At 37.3% G+C, this 17802-nt stretch overlaps 1 protein-coding gene across 10 annotated transcripts in view; it reads right to left on the reverse strand.

Annotated features, from left to right (window-relative positions):
* LOC5570397 (ephrin type-B receptor 5) overlaps positions 1–17802 on the reverse strand; it is a 383576-nt gene that overhangs the window by 303736 nt on the left and 62038 nt on the right. For all 10 annotated transcript variants that reach the window (XM_021839083.1, XM_021839081.1, XM_021839080.1 and 7 more), the window contains exon 2: positions 6906–8224. In XM_021839083.1, the coding sequence (XP_021694775.1) occupies positions 6906–6984 (79 nt within the window). In that variant the 5' untranslated portion in view covers positions 6985–8224. The remainder of the gene's footprint in view (positions 1–6905; positions 8225–17802) is intronic.

The following is a 17802-nucleotide window of genomic DNA, read 5'->3' on the forward strand; positions in this document are numbered from 1 at the left end:
AATCCAGGAGTTACTCGTGGGATTCAAAAAAGGTATTTTTTCAGAGCTTCCTCCAAGAATTCCACCAACAATTCCTTCGAAAATTCAACTAGGATTTACTCTAAGGATTACAACTAAATATAATAATAAATGAAATCCAAATAAATTTTTCAGGGATTCCTCTAAAGATTCTACAAGAGGTTTCTGCATGGATTTTATCTGGAATTCGTACCTATAACTATCCAGGATTTCCATCAGGAAAACCTCCAAGGATTTCAGCTGGAATTCTCATAGGGATTCAACTTGAAATTCTATAACAAACTCCACTAATATTTTCCGGTGATTTTACCGGATATTCAAAAAATGTTCTTCCAAAACATTCTGGAAGAAATACGCCAAGGATTCCATCAAGACGATCTACATTCAAAAATCCAATAACGAATTTCTCAAGAGATTCGACCGCAATTTCCTTTGAAGATTCCACCAGTAATTCATTCATAGACTTCACCAGTATTTTCTCTAATTATTTCATCGGTAATTTTTCGAGAAAGGAGTTTTAAGGAATTTCACCAGGAGTTATTCTAGGGTTAACACTGGGAATATCACTAGAGCTTCGACAGAATCCTTGGAGAAATCACCAAAGAAATCACTGGAAAAATTTCCAAAGAATTCCCTGGAGAACTTTTAAACCAATTTCTGAGTTTCTAAAGGATTCTCAAGAAATACTGGAAACAATTGATGAATAAATTCCTTTAGCCATCTCTGAGGGAAGTTCTGGGAGCTTCATGAAGTAATATTTGGAGAAATCCCAGGATCTTTGAAGGAAACACTGAAAGAATTTATTGCACATTCTCTAGAAAAATCTCCGGAGGATAACATGAGGAAACCTCTGACAAAATTGCAAGCGGAATCTCTGAAGGAATTCCTGGTTTAATCTCGTGTAGGAAGTTTTGGTGTATTCTTTTGCAGTATTTCTTGTGGAATCCCTGAAGGCTTCTTGGTGAAATCCCTGGAGGAATTCCCTGATGAGTTCTTTGGAAAATTCTGGTAGAATCACTGCAAGAGCCCCTGGATTTAATTTCTGCATGTAGGTATTTCTGTAGGAATTTTTGAATGAATTTCCACCGAAAATCCACCAGAAGCTCCTTCAGAGATTCTACCTGGAATTTATCCAGAGATTACATAAGGAGTTCCTCAGAGAAATGCATCGAAGTAATTTGGGAAATCCACCAGTATATCCTCCAGTGATTCTATCAGGGATTCTTCATGGGATTCAAAAAATGAATTCATTCAGAGATTCCTCAAAGCATTTCATCAGATATTCCATCAGGAATTCAATCGAAAATTCCACTGGGATTTTCTCTAAGGATTCTAACTTAAAATTATTCAGGGATTCCTCTAAAGATTCCACCAGAGGTTTCTCCATGCATTTCATCTGGAATTCGCCCAGAAAATTCTCCAGGATTTCCATCAGGAAAACCTCCAATGATTTCAGCTGAAATTCTCAAAGAGATTTTACGGGGAATTCAAAAATTCCTCTAGAGGTTCTTCCAAAACATTCTGGAAGATTTTTTCCAAGAATTCCGGCAAGATGATTTCCGTTCTAGGATCCAATAACGAATTTCCCATGGTATTCCACCACAATTTTCTATAAAGATTCCACAAGTAATTCATTTAGAGACTTGGCCAGTATTTTCTCTAATTACTCTAATTATCAGTAATTTTTCGAGACGGGAGTTTTCAAAGAATTTCACCAGGAGTTCTTCCAGGGTGACCACTGGGAATATCACTAGAGTTTCGACCGAATTTTCACCAGAAAAATCTACCAGAGTTTTGTCAGAAGTTCTATCAGAAAAAACTTCAAAAGTTCTACAAGGTTTTTTCTTTCAAGAATTTATTCAGGATTATCTGAAATTCCTCCAGGGAATTAACTAAAAAGATTCCAAATAATCCACAATATGTTTTTTTACAATATTTTTGCGAGAGAATCTACCAGGAGTTTCGCGAAGGATTGAGCTAGAAATTCTTCCTTTCTCTTTTCTAGATATCAGGAAGCTTCTACAAAATTATTCCTCCAAGGATTCCACTTTAATATTTACTCAGAGGATAAAAGCATTTCTCTGAATGCCTTCAGGTTGAATCATTGAAGTAACACCTGGAAGATTGTCTAGGAAAATTTCTGGAAAAATCCATGAAACATGTTTTTTTTTTTTGAGAAATCTTTGGAGGAATCACTAAAGAAATCACTGGAGCAATTCCCAGATAATTCCTTAGAGAAATTTCTTAATATATCCCTAGAAGAACTTTCAAAGCAATCTCTGAAGGAGTTCCTATGGGATTCTCTAAGATAATTCCTGGTGGATTCCTTGGAAAAAATCCTACAAGAAATACTGGGAGGAATTGATGGACTCGGAGAAAGTTTTCTGAGCTTCATGTAGTAATTCCTGGAGAAATGCCAGGACGAATGCCTCGTAGGGTTCATTCAGGGATACTTTGGAGGAAACACTGGAGAAATTTATAAGAGAATTTATTGCACACTCCCTTGAAGGATGGAATAATCTCGTGTAGGAAGTTTTGGCGTATTCTTTTGCAGTATTTCTTGTGGAATCCCGGATGGCTTCCTGGCAGAATCCCTGCAGGAATTCCTTGATGAGTTCTTTGAGTAATTGTGGGTAAAATCACTGTGAGAGTCCCTGGATTAAGGTAATTACTGGTTGATTCCTTGAAAAGAAAAGTCTTACAACAAATACTGGAAGGAATTAATAGATAAATTATTTTAGGAATCCTCCTTCATGAAGTAATTCCTGGAGAAATGCCAGGATGAATGCCTCGTAGGATCCCTTCAGGGAAAAAGGATCTTTGAACGAAACGCTGCAGGAATTTATGAACGAATTTATTGCCCATTCCCTGGAAGAATCCCTGGAGGATAGCATGGGAAAACCTCTCAAAAAATGGCAAGTGAAATCTCTGAAGGAATTCCCGGTGGAACCTCGTGTAGGAAGTTTTGGTGTATTCTTTTGCAGTATTTCATGTGGAATCCCTGACGGTTTCCTGGTGGAATCCTTGGAAGAATTCATGGTGAAATCCCTGGAGGAATTCCTTGATGGGTTTTTTGAGAAATTCTGGGAAGAATCTTACGGTGATTTACAGTCCCTGGATTAAATTTCTCCATGTATTTCTGTATGAATTTCTGAAGAAATTTCCAAAAAAAAAAATCGTGTAGGAATCTCAGGAGCAATCCTTGAAAGAATGTTTGGAATAATCACTGAAGGATTTTCTGGAGGGATTTGTGCAGGAATTGCAAGGGAAGTCACTAGAAGAATCACTGGAAGATTTTTAAATAAGAGCAATTCCTGGTGGAATTTTTGATGGAATCCCTGTGGTTATTTGTTAGGATGGATTCCTTGAGCAATCTCCTTTAGAATTTCTAGAGGAATTCCTGGTGGAATCGCAGGAAAAGAATCCTGAAAGAATCAGTTCAGGAACTCTTGAAGTTTCGCTAGAGGAGTTCTTCCATAAATCATTAGAGTTTCCCTTGGAAAGTTTTTTGATCCCTCGAAATCCCTTTGAGGAGTTTTTTGATAAATCCCCGAAGGAATCAGTAGAAAAAAAAAATACTAGAAAGAATTGTTGAAGAAATTCCAGGTGGAATTTCTGATGGAACCACTGGTGAAATTTAAGGAGGAATCCTAGGAGGAAGCCATTTAGAAAGTCCTGGTGAAATCCCTGGGGGTATTTTTACTGATAAATTTCTTGAGGAATCCATTGAGAAGTTTCTGAAAGAATTCCTGATGTGATTCCTGGGTAATGCGTGATGGAATCATTAGAACTAACTTCTAGGCAAATTCCTGAAGGAATTTTTGAAGAAATTTTTGAAGCAATCTCTGGGGGAGGCAGCCTTTGAGTAATTGAAGGTATCAGTGGAGGAAATCCTGAATAATTTATAGAAAACCCTTTCAAGAAATCTTTAGAAGAATGGCTCCTGAAGGTATGCCTGAAGGATTTTCCCCGGAAGATCTGGTTGAATCTGTGGATAAATTTCTATAGGAATTATTGATTAATTCCTGGTAAAATTTTAGGAAAAATTTCTGATGGAATCCCTAGTATATCCCATGGAATCCTGGAAAAACTTCAAAGTAGAATAACTAGAGGATTCTGGCTAGAATGTTTGAAGAAATTCCCATAGTCAGTCCCATATTGATGATTGTTCAGAATGATTCCCGACAGAAACCTCATAATTTTAGAGTTTTGCCGGAATACTTCGTGCGACTTGTAACTGGAATTCCTCATCAATATCAATTTCTTCCGGTACCTAAATTTTGAAAGTTCGTAGAAATAGAATTCGAAAAAAAAAAACAACATTGCTGCAACGAACTTTGACAGTCGGTCAAACGGTTGCATTAACATAAATCGGTTTAACCAATTTGAGGGCGGAGTCAATGTTGGTCAAACCGTCGTCTGTGGGCCGCATTTGATGATTTACAATACAGTTACGAAATAATTTGAAGCCAAGATTCGAAATTTACCGAGCTTTTGGGCAAAAGCTTCTCTATCTCCCAAGTCTCTAGAAGAAGTTTCTCAAGCTTCAGAAAAAAGCTTACCATGTTACCTAAGCTTATGAAAAAGCTTGCAAAAGCTTTCAAAATAAGCTTCAAGGAAACTTTCAACAGGAAGCTCATCAAAGCTTCTGAGGGAAACTTCCGCAAGCATATGGGATAAACCTCCACAAGTTTTAAGGAGAAGAATCTAGCCCAAACTTGTAGGGAAAGCTTCCACAAACTTCTATAAGGAGCTTTCACAAGCTTAAGATGGATGTTAAAACGCTTTCGAAAGAATATCTCTCAAGCATTAGAGATATGTTTTTCGAAACTTCTGGAACAAGCTTCCAAAAGTTTCTTGGAGAATTTTTCATATGATAGAAGCTTTCCAAATCTTTGATAAAAGTTTCCACAAGCTTCGCTTCGTGGAGACGCTTCTACAACCTTTTTAAGTGAAGCATTTCAATGTTTCCTGAAAGATCTTCCTAAAATTTCTTGGAACAGCTTTCAATGCTTCGGATAGAAGCTTCTAAGAGATGGCCCTAAGCTTCTAGGAGAATATTTCACAAGCATTTAGTACGAAATTTCACAAACTTTGGAGAATCCTCTTCTAGTTAAAGCTTCTCAAGCGTGTAGGAGGAGCCTCCTCAAATTATAATTTTCTACATGGTTCTGGTAGAAGCTTCCACAAGCTTCTGGTAGATTTTGGAAGAAGCTTTCACAAGCTTCCGGGAGAAATTTCTCAGGCTTACATTTTCAAGCTCCTTGTAAAAAAAATTCTCAAGCTCTTCTCAAACATCTGGGAATTATGTCATCAATCTCAAGCTACCGAGTAAAAGCTATCCAAACTTCTGGGAGAAACTTTCACAAGCTTCTGGTTGACTATCCATAGCTTCTGGTACTAGCTTTGCAAGCATCAGGGTGGAGCCATTTTTCATGAGCTTCTAAGGAGAAGCTTTCAACGCTTCTAAGAAGAAGCTTCCCAAGGTGCTTAGGGAAGCTTTTGGGAGGAGTTTCCATCTACTTCTGGGAAAAGCTATCGCTTACCTTCGGGGCTCTTCCACAATTTTACCAATGCTTCTGGAAGAAACCTTCCAAACCCACTTAAGGAGGCTTTGTTAAGCTTTTTGAAATGCGGAGTAGTTTCCACAAGCATTTGGGATAAAGCTTTCCCAACATCTAAATAGAAAGCATTCAGGGTAGAGAATTTATTAGCTTTTTTGAGCAGCCCTTACAAGCTTCTTGTACTAGCTTCACAAGCCTTAGGGAAGAGCCTTCATAAGCTTCTAAGGAGAATCCTTGCAAGCAAGAAGTAGCTTTCTAAGCTTTTAAGGGAAGCTTTCATCGGCCTTTAGGAGAAGCTATCGCATACTTTCGGGGAATTTTTCACAAACATACCAAAGCTTTTGGAAGAAACTTCACAAACCCTCTGATGGAAGCTTTTTTAAGCTAAAGGAAGAGCTACCCATAGCTTCTGGGAGAAGTTTCCTCAAGCTTCGGGGATAAAGCTTTTCTAACTTCTAAATAAAAGCTTTCCAAACTTCTGGGTAGAAACTTTCTTATGTTCTTTGAAAAGCCTTAACAACCTTATGGGAGAAGCTCTCCAAGTTTTTGGAAGAAGCTTTCCCAAGCTTCCAGAAACTTTTGAGGAAAACTTTCACGAACCTTTTTGAGGAGCTTGGACAAATTTTTATGAGGAGCTGTCTTTTCGGAGAACTATCCAAGCTTCTTGGAGAAGCATTTCAATATTGACAAAAAGCTTTTAGGCACAGCTTCTCCAAGTCTTTGGAAAAAAAACTGTCCTATTTTTTGTGAAAAGTTTCTTAGGAATTCTTATGAAAAATGTATTAGAATAATATACTAACTATATTATACGGAACCATAAAATGTACTGCTTAGTATCCAAGCTACAACAAATTTTCAAAAATAGAGAACGGATGCGATAAAGCATCAAACTAACTTTAGAACTTCCAAATGAATCTTTGATAAAAGTACCCATTTCGTCCGATAAATTCGTCAATCAACTCGAACCAGCATACCAGCATCTAGAGAACCGCCGTGCGACTTGATTTCCACTGCCATTACAGCAAATTAAACGCTGGTCATGGTGGCGGTCACACCCATTAAACGACATTTACTTCAAATACACCATTCAATGCATTGGACGTACCACAGAAGGAAACTACAGAGCAGGGCAATAAATTCCAATCTAATCACCCCTCCAAAATTTAGGTCTTTTCAAGCGCGAAATAACTTTCCCACATTGCTAGAAGATGTCACCAGAAACCGAAAAACACCCCAAACCGGAAGCGTTCGCCGTCCGATCTTGTCGAATCGAACGAAATTAAATTAAAACCCAAAACAGTGACAATCGCTCAGCTCTCTTACCTTGATCGCTGGCCACGCCGTCCAGCTTGTGGTTGAGGACGTAGAACACGAGCACGAGCAGCGGCAGATATTTATCCATATTATCGGTTGTTGGGTTTCTTCCCGGGGTTTCCTAGACTCGAACTCACACACAAGCACAAAGAGGAAGAACACAACACAACAGGTCGTCGTCGATTCTTCCAAACCTTTTTTTTTTCTTCAACGCAGGTTGCGTCCTGAGGGGGAAGGAAGAGGGCAGCACAACGGAACGGATGAAAAATGATGATGACGACGAAGGCTGCCGCGGCAAATAGTTGACTCCCTGCGCTGCTGCGCGCTAGTTTAGGGTTCTTTCTTCACTTGGCGACTTATTCTTCCTCCACCACTGGAGAATGTGTTTCTAAGCTAAGACCGTAGCTAAGATTCTCTTTTCTCTTACTTTTTGCGGTCGTTGTTTGAGCTTCTTGATGATGATCGTTTATATTATCTTAATTTTTAATTTTATTTTTATTCTCTTCTTCTTTTATTATCGTGACAGGCGCGATGGAAGCGAGGAAGGCGGGCTTCTTCTTGCGCTTCTTCAGTGGCAACCGCGCACCGCTAGGCAACAACATGACGCCGCTGGAGTTGGTGGCGATATCTTCGACGACGGTGGCATGGTTCTTAGCTCTGGGCGAGTGAGTGAACTCTTCAGGAATCCACCGGAGATGATCCACAGAGCAGTGCGGCGACCAGCTCATTAGCTTTGTTGTAGCCGTTGCCGTTGTTTCAGTTTCGGCTTCTGCTGCTGTCGCCCACCGTCAACCGGGACGACGTGGATTGGACTAGAATCTGTTGCAACGACGACCACCGAAGCTATCACAGTTTCCATGCTTCTTCCTAGACCGAGAGAATTATGCTTCTAACCGGATTCCCGTCTTCTTCTTAACAACTTCACTTCACTGCAGCAACACGATTTATAATCACTCAACGAATAGCTCCCTCGAATCAAAGCAACCTCGCACACACAAATCACACCGCTCGGTATCAATTATCAAAGCATGCTTCCACTATTTCCAAACAGATTATTTCTATTTTTCGGCCCGAATAATTCCATCCAAGTGGGCTAACTAGGAGGGCCCGGCCTACTATGGGCAGCTCCCGAAGCCTGGCAACGATTTTTCACGACTACGAAGACGACGAAGAACAACAACAAGCGGCAGTAACATTTTACAACTCTCCCATCGTGATGGGGTAATAACTCATGCCAAAACAATTCCACTGCGCTCGCGGACCGCGAAATAACACACTGCTCACTCCCCGCGTTTTCTCTTCTCCGCTGTTTCAGCGCGCACGAAATCCTGTGAAAAAGAAACAAATGAAAAAAATAATATTAGAGATTTGTTTACTCTTAAATGGCAGTTGATTTTGTGAACTATTGACTTTTCAGCCGCGCCCTTCTGCGCCTACTTCCTTTCCCTTCCTTGGGAAACTGGGTGCGGTGTATAGCTCTATCACGCCAGTAGTGGTTCCCAAATCGATTCCCCAACCTAGCGTGACAGGTTTGATAGAATTCCGTTTGGCACAGTTAGTCATTAGGCATAATTTGAAAAGGAAGCTACTACAGTGGTACAGCATTGACTGAGATTATAGCTGCTCATAAAAGCACTGTCTCATATATGAAATAAGGCAGTAAAAAAATATCACTAAGAGGATGAATTTCGTCTTCTCATTATAATTTTCTACTACACATGCCACGTCGGAATTTAAATTAATAACTTATACCAAATTATGTTTTTTTTTTTTTTTCTCAATTATTTTATTGGCTGCTCTTGGATACTACTGATGAATATCCTTTTTCAAATGGCATGGATGGACTTATTTTTTCTTCTATGAACACCCCTTCCCTTCGCAATGGAAGGAAAATGCTCCAATTCAATGTTTTCACAATTATGCCAAACGGCTATTGCGCCAAATGACAACTATGCCAAACGACCACTGCTAGACTAAGTTGTAGCGACTGAGTTACTTAAAAATAGGAACATTGGGAACCTGATGCTTGAAAAAAGGTACCATACTCAGGGTTGGTACAGGTCGGATTCGATTATCCGGAGCATCGATTTTTTTTTCACTCCGGATAATCAAATCCTTCGGATAATCGAACCACTAAGAAAAAAAAATGAAAACTTTGACAAAAGAACTTGAATATTATCTTTTTTCGTTATTTTATTTATAGGACGCGGTGGCGTAGCCAGAAAATTTTTCTAGGAACAGTAGGGGTCTTTACAAGAAAAACAAAATTTTGACCAGTATACACAAAAAAGCAGTTTTTTAAACCCCCCTCTTCTTAAATACGTTCTAAACTGCAAAACCATTCATATTGTATATTGCAATACCAAATTATCTCAGATTTATGCATAAAAATTGAAAAACAAGTACATCAAAAAACAACCACAAAGCTTGTAAAAAGAGACCTATCTGGAATCTTATAGAGACAGAAGGTAGTAGTTTTTACAGGTCAGACTCGATTATCCGGGATTCGATTATCCGGCATTTTAGACTCGATTATCCGGAGTTTTTTTATATTCTTGTTTTTCAGGTTTGATGCATAAATTTGAGATAATTAAGATAATTTTACGACATATATGCTTGCCAATTGTTTAGTGTTCGCTAAATTGCTTTAGGATGCACGAAACCGCAAAAATTTCTCAGAAAATAATAGAAAAAAAAACATTTTTCTTAAAATTGGTGCTCCTTTGCACCTATTCTTCGCCATGGTGTTCCTGATTCGCCACCCTCCATAAGAAATCAACGTAGGTGGCGAATTCAGGAACCGAAACTGAAATCGTGGCGAATACTGGTGCAAGTGGTCCAGATCTCTGAAAGATCACCTAAATTTTTGATTAGACTTCCTAGATAAATTGATTTCCTTGATAAATTGTTAAGATAACTAAAAAAACATTAGAATCTCTAAATAATGTCCTACAAGACGTTTTGAAGAAATTACTTGAAGAAATTCGAACCGAAGCTCCGATTTTTTTATTATTTTATCAAAGATTTGAAGTATCCATGGAGATCAGGAAATTGTATTTGAAAATTTATTAGAGCAATATTCGAATCGCAACAACAATATTTTGATGGAATGCTGAAGAAATTCCAAGAGACATTTCTGGAGGAACTTAACGAGGAATCCTAGGTCAAATTTATCGAGCAATTCTTAGAAAAGTTCAAAACATATATCATCGAGTAATGCCTGAAAGGTTTTTGAAGTAATTCCTGAGAGGATGAATATTTGAAAAAAAATCTTAGAAAAATGCCTGGAATAAATGAAGAAATCGGCTTAGGAATTATTTTAGGGTTTCGTGGAAAAATTACGAAACGATTTTTTCCAAAAACTCTGGCATAAACTTTTGTGGAAGCGTTAGAGTGCTCTAGGATTTTTTGGACCATATATTTTGGTTTCTGTGTTTCTGTAGGTTTTTTGCGCCTCTAGAATTTTGAACCAGGATTCACTGCAAGCAAATTAAAAAAGTTACTTTAAGGATAATTTTTATTTAAACAGATACTTCAACGTACCAACTGCTCATGAACGACACCCAACTGAAACTGTACTTGCCTTTACCGATATAACAATCTTAAGTCCTAATTCCTTGTCCAAACATGTTTTATGCTGATTCACTAAGGACTGAACATATCAACTGGCGTTTTAATAGCGGCGCAGCCGAAAAACATTTTGATTGAGGACATTTTGTGTCCCAAAAACGGCATACTCTACCATGTATTACTGTTTCAAAATAATTTCCCTGAGTGTAGCCGAAATTCCCTGAGAATTCCAGGTTTTTCCAGGTTAAATAAATTCCTTGATAATTCCAGGTAGCAGACCCCTGTATATTTAGCAACAAATATATCTCTGGACACCAAACCAAAATTTATTCCTCAAGAATCTTTTAAAGAACAATACTCGATAGCTTTTGTTTACAGTATGGTTCTTTATGATATGGTTAAATCAACAACTGTACATAGAAGTCGCATAATAATAAACACACGATTCGTTTAGACCACAATTTGAAATCGGTATATCTCAACATGCAGATAATTTCGAAACTTGGGGTCTTCAGTAAAATTGCTCTGAAGGTAGAGCGCTATCTGATGGTACCTCAATTATTTCGCAATGTTACCGCTAGGTGGCACTAGTGGACATGCAACTTTAACCTTTGTTTTGCAGTTATCTCAGGAGCCGGCCCTTCAGAAAGATGGCTTACTCGGAAAAGTTGTTAGGTAACTCAATGGCTTATTGATTTATTTTTTTTCCGTCAGGCAGCGCTAGTGATCATGAAACTTTTGTTTTGCAGATAGGATGGCGTCTTTGGTAAAGTTGTTCAGTGAGTATTGTAAATTCGGTCATTCATTAGAAAATGCAATTCGCCGATGTTGGATTTTTCTCTGAATCTATACGAGATACCCTACTTCAGAAGTAGGGCGCATTAGAGCGCATCCAGATGCGTTTCGAACACACCACTTCCGAAGTTAGGTATCTCGCATAGATTTCGAGATAAATCCAACTTCGGTGAGAAATCATTTCCAACTTTCTACCGCGCCGACAATAGTTAAGGACTATCGTTGTTGGAGCTATTAGATGCGATATTTTGCCACCATGTGACGCTAGTGAGCATTAAACTTTTGTTTTGCAGATATTTCAGGAGCCTGATCACTTAGAAAGACGGCATCTTCGGTAAAGATGTTCAATAGCTCTAGAAGTATCATTATTTTAACCAATCTTGAATTTCAAGGCTTAAATAAAGGCAGCCTTTGAGCTAATGAAATCTCTGCCGAAGACGCCATCTATCTAATTGGCAGGGTTTTGACGTTTACACGACCACGTGTCAAATGTGCAAATTGAAATTAAAACTGCGAAAAGAAACCACGTTGGGATCGAACCCACGACTACCTATTCGCTAGATGGGCGCTTTGACCTATACGCTGCGGAGCCCCTTGAGACACCCCGACGTTCGGAAGTGAACTGGATTCGATTACCCCAAAGCCCATGGTATCATAATTTTGCAAACCTCGCGGGTTCGATCGTGGTTTCTTTTTGCAGTTTCAATTTCAATTTATACATTAAACACGTGGTCATCGTGTACAGGTAAACGTCAAAACCTTACAATATAATCAAAAGTGTTAGGGATAAGATTTCAACCCATTTTGAAAATTGAAATTTAAACATGATATAGCTGGTATTTAGTCGGGAAAGTAGCCAAAGTAGTATCAAGAACAAACTCTATCATGTTCAGGGTAGACAATCGTCACCGTCAAATGGAAAAAGTCGTCGACGAAAATAAAAAAAGAATCGTCATCGTCACTCAACCAGCGTTGGATGACGATTTGCTGCAGTGGTCCGCCACAAAGGCTCGGCGTCATGACGAACAAATAAGCCTCCTTCGCTATGGTCGAATCATCGTTCGGGAGCTCTGAGCCGACTAAAAATATGAACCGTGGCGTCGATAGATTATGAGCCTTTTTTTGAAAAAAATAAAACAAAAACAAAAAAACAAAACGTGTTTGGAATTGAACAATCGATTTCTGAATCGTCAGTGTCACGCGCTTACCAACAGAGCTATTGTTGAAGCTTGAGGAGTACGGGTTAAATCGCCAATACAAGCAATTCTGGGATGGCATTCGCCGTTTTGTGCATAGCAAGCCGTTTTGTGCATAAAATAAACGCCTCCTTCGTTTGAGAAAGGGGATCGAACGGAATGAAGACGAAGTTGTTCGTTGACGATTTTGGATTGACGTTCATCGTGCATTCTTTCGTCGATGACGAGACGACGACCTGCCAGAGTTATTATACTGGATGACGATGTCTTTTTTATTTCGTCATCGCACTGTGACGAATCTGACGATTGCCTGCCCTGATCATGTTATTTATATTCTATATATCTTATTCAGTTATTTGCCCGTATATGTTTCCTTCTGGTATTACTCCGAAGACTTCTTCAGAAATGCATTTATTGATTGTTTAACGACCTCGTCGTGAATTATTTTAAGTTTTACTGCAGAAATTATACCTTTTCTTTATCATGAATTCCTCCTAAGCGAATTTAACAAATTTATCAAGAAAAACAAACGTCTTCCAGGAGTTCATGAAATAAATCTTCCAGCGATTTTGCTAAGATTTTGTACAATATTTTTGTTTGGGACATTTTCATGAATTCTAACAGTAGTTTCTCCAGCGATGCCTCAATTGATTTCTTGAAATTTCCTTCGAAATTGTGGTTCACAAATTTATCCAAGAATACCTTTAGAAAATACTCCACAAACTCCTCCCAAGATTCCGTCAAGAAGTTCTCCAAAAAATCTTAGAAACATTCCCCAAGGAAGCACTCAAATAATTTAACCTGAAATTGTTTCCAGAAAGAGACATTCCAGGAAATTGTAAACGATTATTTTTAGAAATTGTAAGAGAAATTTCTTTAAAAATCCAGGAAAATTTTCTAAAACAAATCCTATAGTACTCTCTGAAGAAAAATGGTGGATGTTGGATTACCGAACCCTTCCCAACATCGAATAAGAGGGTAATTCGTTGCACTTCCACTGATTGAGTTGGATGTCCAAGGTTGGAGACTAGTCCGTTTCTTGGGGTCCACAACTTCTTATACATTCCGACACTTAACACTTTTATTATCCACAAATTTGAGTATATTTTGTTAACTATAATCTACATATGTTTACAGGTATTCTCCAGCTAACTTATAACATACAATACCTTAAAATCCGATTCGGCTCTTCTCCTATCATCCTGTTTTAAGAGCTTGAGCCTACTGAGAAGTAAAACATTCAAATTAGATGACGAGCATACTGATGACTAACGTGATTACTTTCCTGGTTTTATGGGAGGTAGAGTTTTCAATTTTCCCGGGATTCGACTTCCCGGTAAACGGGAATGAAAATTTTCATTTCCCGGGAATTCCCGGGATCCCGGGAAATTCATGAAAACCGTGAACATCATGCTAATGTGATGGAATGTTTTTGAATTATCCATGCATATGTATATTATAATTTAGACCAGTAAATGTGTACTGTTATTTATTTTTTATAAGTAATTTGTTTATGTTTCTCAAAAAAAAAAATCTTTTTGCATCGTTTTATGCTAGGATTCGAAACAAAAAATTTATAAATTTAAGCAAAAATCCATGTGCAGGTCATTCTAGACAATCGTATAAAGTTCAAATAATATTGCCCAACATTAATTCAATCTTTTCGAACATTAAATCAAAAACCAACTAGTCTTTCGTTGAAAATTGAAACTGTTACACAGCGTAACAAAAATGACATTTTTGCGTGTCTCAAACATTAAATTATGTGTCTCTAGTAGATTTGGGGTAGCTGAATCTAATGCCGCCGTTCTCAAATATGTCCCTGCACGTCACAAATTTTAGCTACACTTCGCTACACGGTTGTAAAACACTGGTTTAATTGATGTTTTCATGAAATCAAAGATATAATTCATCAAACTTTTTTGTGATCTAGTCCAGCAAGCGTGCAAAATAGGACTTCAAGTTTCATTTCAGATATAGTTATATTGAAGTTGCTCGATAAAATTTTGATTAAATTAATTTTTTCAACATGCTTGTAGTCTCTATACAAAACTCTTCGTTTCTCTTATATGGTAAAATACAATACTTTTCTATAACTTTTGAGATAGTATTATGAACTTCGCTGATAAGTATTGTTATACACATAAAGTTTGAATTCTGTGGTATATTAAGCAAATAAATTGCCTTACAAGCTCACAAACTTGCATGCACGTTAGCTGATAATGTCAAATTTTCCATTTTCAACAGCCAATATTTAAAAATTCATTTTTGAATATATGCATTTTTCGATAACTATTACGAGAAGATTACGATAACGAAAATCAGCTCAATAAATGAAGAGTAAATTGAACGATGGTTTTTATTTGAATACTAGTGGTCCCGGCAAACTTCGTCTTGCCATCAAGTAGGCTGTTGAAAAACGCCATGCAAGTCCCGTGTAGAAAATGACAGATTAGTACTCTTCCGTTTTCCCCACTATCCCGAAGAATTTCCTAAACTTTTTTTTCGCACAAACACGTCGGAGCTCTGGACGAATTCAACAGTGAAAGAATCATGTAAGTCCAATCACCCGTTCTCAAGCATTTCGTGACATACAAACACCATTCCATTTTTATTTATATAGATAGATCGTCCCCTCAATGCTACAACTAGATAACTCTAAAATCAAAATTTTGAGATGTGAAACTTTAAAAGTATAACCGTTTAACAAGGTGATGGTTAATCGCAGAGATTATGATTGAAAAATAATCTTTAACTTGTGTATTTTGAATCACACGCTTAAGACCTGTGGATATTTTGCAGATCTAATTAAGAAATTTTTTTTGACATATTGAAGTCAAAAATTTCAAATTTCGAGTTATCTAGTTGTAGCATCAAGGGGACGAGAAGATCTTTAGAATTCTTCATGAAAATACACTGAAATGAATTTTATTGTAGAAACTACTGAATCCATGGTAAAATTAAGAACTGCACCAACGATTTTCAACCGACTACATTAATCTGTCAACCCTACAAAAACACAGTCAACATCATTACACAAGAAAATATATTCGGTTTATTTAATTAGAGCTGCAGTATTAATAACTAGAACAAATCTTGATTTAACAAGTTTGGCAGTATACTTTTGACCACACTGTGTTGCACGGTGGGTGTCTCGGAAAAAACAAAGCTTTGTAGAGAATGCTACTATGGACATGGTCACATTTACTTCACTGATCAGTGATTTTTACCAGATTATAGTAAAGTTAACAGATGTTTGTAGTCGGTTGAAAATCGTTGGTGCAGTTTTTAATTCTACCATGGATTCGGTAGATTATACAACAAAATTTTTGCGTGTAGAGCTTCCCGGGAAATACGGGAATCCCGGGAAGCAGAAAATTATTTCCCGGGAAACGGGAATCCCGGGAAATCTTATTTCCCGGGAAATGTTCCCGGGATTGAAAACTCTAATGGGAGGAGAGAAATATTCCGACGAGAGGCTCCAATAATTTACCAATAAATTAGCTAGTGTGGGTGGGCCCAAACAATGGATTTTCTAGATAAATCCTATGTTATCTATTGAAAAAATAATCAATCGAAACCCTTGATAATATTCTGTAGGATTTTCTGAAAACAAATTTCTAGAAAAAACTCGAATACAATTCCGAGATGTAATTGTATAGGAAGCATCGTAATAAATATAGTAGTTTTGTGTTTTTGTGCCTGTGTGATTCAGTAAATTAATTTTGGAAAAATTCATGAAGATTTTATTAGGAAAATTGATCGAGAAATTTTTGGAAAAACTGCAAGAGTAACTCGAGGACAAATTTCTTAAGAAATACTTCGAACAAAATCTGGAGAAACTTAATAAGGAATTCCTGGTCGAATTTATCTATCACGATGTGTAAGAGTTTTTTATAAATTAACTGGAATAATCGTTGGATTTAAAAAAAAATGGAAGATGGTGAAATCAGTAGAATAATTATTGGAAATAACTCTGGAGGAAATCCTGTAAATAATTAGTTGCGTTCGACTTTCTGGAGAAAATTCAGGATAAATTACTTCATCTATTCATTAAAAACTTCGTTAGAAAGAAGAAGAGTTTGTGGGGAATCTCTTGAAGAATTTTTGGAGGGGTATTTGCAGTATATCCTGAAAGTATTCCAGAAGAAATGTATCTGGAGAAATTACTATAGATATGAATTTCTGAAGCTTATCCTATTGGGTAAGAGTCTGAAAAGGTTTCTCTGGAATCTCTGAATGAATTTTGTAAATGTTGAGTAGTAGAGTTAAAGAAGTTCCTGGGACAAATTTTAAAGACCACATACATCGTCTCCAGTCATTTAGCCGCAGAGACTGTAACTTAACACTAGACAACGGACAAACATGCTCCAGTGGCACAGCTGAGAAACATTTTGACGAAAAGTTTCGATAGCTGAAGCGGGAATCAAACCCACACCTCATGGCAAGATGCGCTTAAATGCCTGACGACGGTCAGGCCACGAGGTCCGTTTTGGATAAACTTCTCTCAGGCTCCCTTAAAAAATCACTGGGATAAATTGTGGAAGAATTGGTGGAGAAAACTCTAGATAAATTTTTAGAGGTTAAGTTCCGGAAGGTTTTCCTCGAGTAATCTCAGGAAAAGTTCTGAAGAACTACTATTCGCGTAATCAGAATAGGAAAAATGAATACATTTAGAAACTATTTTGGTTGAAATAGGGTCTGTAATTTTAAGAATTGAACCATAGTTCGAAAAAGAGACATGCGTTTAATTCTGCCTCTATTATTTTATGAAAATTTCACAGATAAACAACACGAATTTATATGATTCCAATTATTTAAGCGAATTTGGAATATGTAGAATTGATGTGATTTATTGGTTGTAGTATATTTGCCCTAAGATACGACGGGGTAAGCGGATACAGGAAAATCAATGAACAATTTCATCTTGCATTAGACTCATGTGAATAATGTAAATTGAACTTTTATCTATGGGTGATAAATGAGGTACTAATATATTTCATATCGTAATTTGTTTTGAACTTGTTTCAAATGGTCTACTTGCCCCACTATTCGTTTCAGTTCTTTGTATCATTTCAGCACTGTTGTTAAAGAAAAAAATGTTCGTTATGCAACGTATTTTGTAGTAGGGGGGAAGTTATTTCCAGCATTTCTGACTAAATGCTACGAGGGAAAAAGTGAATTTAAAAATTAAGTAAAAAAATATACTCAACTCTCTATAATTCGATATTGAAGTGATTATCGAGTTAAGGAGGAACCGACTTAAGGAACACTAAATCATTACGAATGTGATCCAAGGGACCATCGAGGTAGCCACCTTGGTAGCCAAGTTGGTGAAAACCAAC

Source organism: Aedes aegypti, chromosome 1 (genome assembly GCF_002204515.2).
Source record: "Aedes aegypti strain LVP_AGWG chromosome 1, AaegL5.0 Primary Assembly, whole genome shotgun sequence".
In the NCBI taxonomy this organism is placed as follows: Eukaryota; Metazoa; Arthropoda; class Insecta; order Diptera; family Culicidae; genus Aedes; species Aedes aegypti.